The 4,980-nt window shown below is 44.9% G+C and overlaps 1 protein-coding gene across 1 annotated transcript; it reads right to left on the reverse strand.

Moving 5' to 3' along the window:
* Nucleotides 1-1,380: 1,380 nt before the first annotated feature.
* LOC308279230 (large ribosomal subunit protein uL23-like) lies at nt 1,381-1,794 on the reverse strand (the record flags this gene model as incomplete). The annotated part of the gene is made up of 1 exon (XM_080719238.1): nt 1,381-1,794. One exon carries the CDS (start codon nt 1,792-1,794, stop codon nt 1,381-1,383), a length of 414 nt encoding a protein of 137 aa, XP_080575364.1.
* Nucleotides 1,795-4,980: the final 3,186 nt, after the last annotated feature.

The following is a 4,980-nucleotide window of genomic DNA, read 5'->3' on the forward strand; positions in this document are numbered from 1 at the left end:
ACCTGTGTATCGACCTCTTGCTCTATGTTTGGAAAATTTTCTGCTATTACTTCCTTGAAGAGATTGTTGATCCCTTTGGTTTCACTTTCTTTTCCCTCCTCTATTCCAATTATTCTTAGGTTAGCTCTCTTAAAATGGGTTCATATTTCTTCATTGTCAGATTCCTGCTGTCAGATTTTTTTTCTAGATTAGAAACTATGCATTCACTTTTGGAGTGATCATCTTCTAAGAGCAAGATTCTATTCTCCATGTGGTCTAATCAGTTGTTTGTACTTTGAATTGAGGCCTTTACTTCATTAATTGCATCCTTTGTCTCTTTTTGGCTCTCTCTGAATTCTTTTTGAAACACCTCTATTATTTCTACAGTTATTTTTCAGATTTGATCTTCTAGAAATCTCTGAATTTCTGTTTTATCAGGTTCTGATGTTGTGGGGTTGCAGGCATTCATTGCTCCATTGTTATTCCTCTTTCCCATGATTTCTGGAGTTTGTGCCTTCTCTGGGTTCTTCCCTTGGGTCACTAAGACTTCACTTAAGGTGCTCTGGATCTCGAGTCTGTGGTATATCAGTCCCCACTACTCCTTTACTAGGTTGTATGGCAGAGTCTCAGACCCAGGGAGTCAATCGAGGCTGCTTTAGACCATGGAGGGTGCCAGGTTGGGCGTTCTCCTATAGTGTCATATCTCTGCCACCGCCACTCCCCCACTGGCTCAAGTCCTTGGGAGTGCTGTACTGGGATTTCTCCTCTAGGGGCCGCAATTTGACTCACAGTTGTTGAGTGGGCTGATAGAGCTGTAGTGGACTCGGTGAATTCGCTGCTGCTGCTGCCGCTGGCAATATGACACCATTACCATGCCCTCAGCCGTGAGACTGGCGTATTTCTTCTCTGGTTTTGAGCTCCACTCTGAATCCCTGCAGGGTGTGCTGAGCCCAGCCTCTGGGAGCTTTAGACGCTCCCTGCACCGAAAAAATCTGCCGAATTTCTCCCGGCTGATCCGCAGCAGCTCACCTCTGCTCGCTGTCCGCCACTCCTCTCTGGAGCCTGATGGGCTGTTGAGTGCGTTGGTCTGGTGCCGTCCGGTGAACTCTTTCTTTCTTTCTTTCTTTCTTTCTTTCTTTCTTTCTTTCTTAGCACTGGAGATTGAACCCAGGGGCATTCTACCTTGAGATACAGCCTCAACCTTACTTTTTATTTTTTATTTTGAAACAGGGTCTCACTGAATTGTGGAGGTCCTCACTAAGTAGCCAAGGCTGGCTATGAATCTTCAATCCTCCTGTCTCAGCCTCCCAAATACAAGGATTACAAGTGTGCACCACCACGCCCAACTGAGATGATCCCAATTTCGTTGGCAACTTCCAAAGCACCATAATTAGGAGCCAGTCAAACATAGGTCTTTTTCTCTCCATCAGGCATGACCAGGTTGTTGACCTTGGCAACGTCAATGTCATAGAGTTTCTTCAAAGCCTGTTTGACCTGGTGCATGTTGGCCTTGACATCCACAATAAACACACATGTGCTGTTGTCTTCTATCTTCTTCATGGCTGACTCAGTGGTCAGGGGGATCTTCATGGCATAGTGGTCAAGCTTGTTCCTCCTGGGGGCGCTCTTCCCGAGGTATTTGGGCTGCCTCCGGAGCCGCAGTGTCTTGGACTGCTGGAAGGTTAGTGGTGTGTGGATCTTCTTCTTTTTGTGGTTGTCGATACCTCTCAACACTGCCTTCTTGGCCTTCAAAGCCTTTGCTTTGGCTTCAGCTTTGGCAGGGGTAGGAGCTTCCTTCTTTGCTTTTTGTGCCATCTTGGTAAAAGGGGTCTCTGAGGCCAGTTTTCCTGGGCTTTAAATGTTATTAGTTTAGCCGGGCCTGGTGGAGCATGCTTGTAATCTCCGTGCTTGGGAGGCTGAGACAGGAGGATCAAAGCCAGCCTCAGCTACTTAGTGAGGCTCTCAGCAATGTATTGAGACCCTGTTTCCAAATAAAAATATAATTTAGGTCTGGGAGTATAGCCCGGAGGTAGAAAGCCTCTGGGTTCCACCCCCAGTACCACCAAAAAAAAAAAAAAAACGTTATTAGTTTACTGTAATCCCAGTTCTCCTAATACTCAGGGAGCTGAGGCCGTATGATCACAGGTTCTGGTTGAAGGCTAGCCTCAGCAACTTAATGAGATACAAATTTTTTATTTTTTGCGGTACTGGGGATGGAACCCAGAGGCAGTCTACCTCTGAGCTACACCCCCCCAGCCCAAGTTTTTATTCGGATCTCACTGAGTTGCAAAGGGCCTCACTAAGTAGTAGCTGAGGCTGTCCGAGAACCATGATCTTTCTGTCTCAACCTCCCAAATGCTGGAATTACAAGCGTACACCACCACACCCAGCCTATTTATTTATTTCTGAATAAATAATTAATTAAACAAAAGGGCTGGAGTGTAACTCAGGAGATAAAATATCCCTAGGGTTCAATCCCCAGTACCAAAACAAAACAAAGCAACTTTACGCCTGGTGCACATGTATTTAATCCATGTACTTGGGAGGCTGTTGAGAGCAGGGTGTGGTAACTTAGTGAGACCCTGTCTCGAAATAAAAAAAAATAAATAGAAAAGGGCTAGAGGTATAGTTCATACATAGAACTAGATTCTATTCCTAGTATCCACCCCCTGAAAATTTTAATCTGATAGAAAAGTCATCTTTTTGCAACACGGTAACAATCACAAGTTTTAGGGGTGGGGACTTCGATTTTGAAGGGGAGGAGTCATTATTCAGCTTACCTCAGTAAGAGAAGAGAATATCCCTAGCAAAGTGGAGCATGAGAGCCAAGAACATTCAGAAGTAAATTTTCATAATTTTTAGCATTATGCAAAAACAACAGAAGAGGGAGCTCTGACATTTGAGAAGCTGCCCCTACCCCACCTCCTTCCAAAACTGTGGGACAGCTAACTTGATCTACAAAAGGAGCAGTAAAAATGTACAAAGGGCAAATCTCATACCATTGCTACCAGAATGAAAGAGAGAGTGGTAGAATACCATTGGTAGAAATACAGTACGTGAGGATCGTGTTCACAGGACAGGTCAACACGATGGCCGGCTATTTTTTAATTTTTTTGTATGTATGTGATATTTGGGAGTGAACCCAGGGGCATTCTACCTCTGAGCTACACCCCCAACCCTTTTTTTGTGGTACTGGGGGTGGAACCCAGAGGCTTTCTACCTCCGGGCTATACTCCCAGACCCATTTTATATTTTATTTGGAAACAGGGTCTCACTAAGTAGCTGAAGCTCTCTTTGAACCTGCGCGATCCTCCTGTCTCAGCCTCCCAAGCACGGGGATTACAAGGGTGCACCACCACGCCCGGCTCACCCTCAACCCTTTTTAGTTTTCATTTTGAAACAGGGTTTCACTAAGTTGCTGAGGCTGGCCTTGGACCCGGGATCTTTCTCAGCCTTCCAAGTGCTAGGATCACAGGCATGGGCCACCACACTTGGCTACTCAGGGTTGTTTATTCACTATTCAGGGGAGAGCAGGAACACAGTCTCCTACTACCACAAATTATGCAGTCAAGTTTCCTACATTTGAGGAAACTCAGGAATATTTAAATAGTCACTAGAACACTATTCCATGTGTTTGAAAAATCTAGATTAGGAATATTAAGTAGAGACATAAAAGTGTGTATGGGGGGGGGTACTGGGAATTGAATCCAGAGGGGTTCTATCCCTGAGCTGTACACTTCCAGCCCTATTTTATTTTCATTTTGAAACAGGGTTTCGCTAAATTGCTGAGGGCCTCACTGAGTTGCTGAGGCTGGTCTGTGATCCTCTTGTTTCAGCCTCCCAAGTACTGAGATTACAGGCATGTACCACCAATACCCAGCTGGAAGACTTTTTTTTCAGTACTGGGTATTGAACACAGGGGCATTCTACCTCCAAGCTACAACCCTGGCCCTGTTTTTTATTCGTTATTTGAAAAGAATCTAAGTTGCAGAGGGCCTCATTAAGTAGCTGAGACTGGCCAAGAACCTGTGATCCTCCTGTCTCGGCCTCCCAAGTATTGGGATTACATATGTCTGCCACCATGCCTGGCTTAAAAGATATTTTTGTTTTTTGGTGGTACTGGGGTTCCTGGAAACCCTTCTACCTCCGGGCTACACTCCCAGCCCCATTTTATACTTTTTTTTATTTGGAAACAGGGTCTCTTAAGCCAGTGAAGCTGGCTTCAAACCTGCGCAATCCTTCTGTCTCTGCCTTCCAGCACACCGCAGTTCACGGCCAGCCTCAGCTACTTAGTGAGGCCCTCTGCAACTCAGTGAGACCCCTGTTTCAAAATAAAGAATAAAAAATAGGGCAGAGGGTGTAGCTTGGAGGTCAAATGCTCCTGGGTTCCATCCCCAGACCCGCAAAATAAATAAATAAATAAATAAATAAATAAATAAATAAGTATGCCATGTACCCGAGACTGTCTACCCAGAAAGACCAACAAGAAGACCTATCCTTGGGAATCACTTGGAAATTAGAACACTGTAAAAAATATTTTTTTCTTGGTACTAGGGATTGAACCCGGGAATAAGTTACACTCCCAGCCCTTTTTATTTTATTTATTTATTAATTTATTTGTTTGTTTATTTATTGAGTGTTTGGGGATGGAACCCAGAGGCATTTGACTTCTGAGCTACAACCCCTGCCCTATTTCTTACTCTTTATTTTGAAACCGGGTCTCACTGAGTTGCAGAGGGCCTCACTAAGTAGCTGAGGCTGTCTGCAAACCACATCCTCCTGTTTCAGCCTCCCAAATGCTGGGATTACAAGCGTGTGCCACCACGTCCGGCTAGCCCTTTTTATTTTTTACTTTGAAACAGGGTCTTGGTAAGTTGTTGAGGGTTTCGCAAAATTGCTGAAGCTATTTTTGAACCTGTCACCCTCCTGTCTCAGCCTCCCAAGGCAACCATGCCAGACTCTATTTCAAACATTTTAACTGGGTGTGGCGGCCCACGCTTG

The sequence above is a fragment of the Muscardinus avellanarius genome, assembly GCF_963383645.1.
Source record: "Muscardinus avellanarius genome assembly, chromosome: X".
NCBI classification, from domain to species: Eukaryota; Metazoa; Chordata; class Mammalia; order Rodentia; family Gliridae; genus Muscardinus; species Muscardinus avellanarius.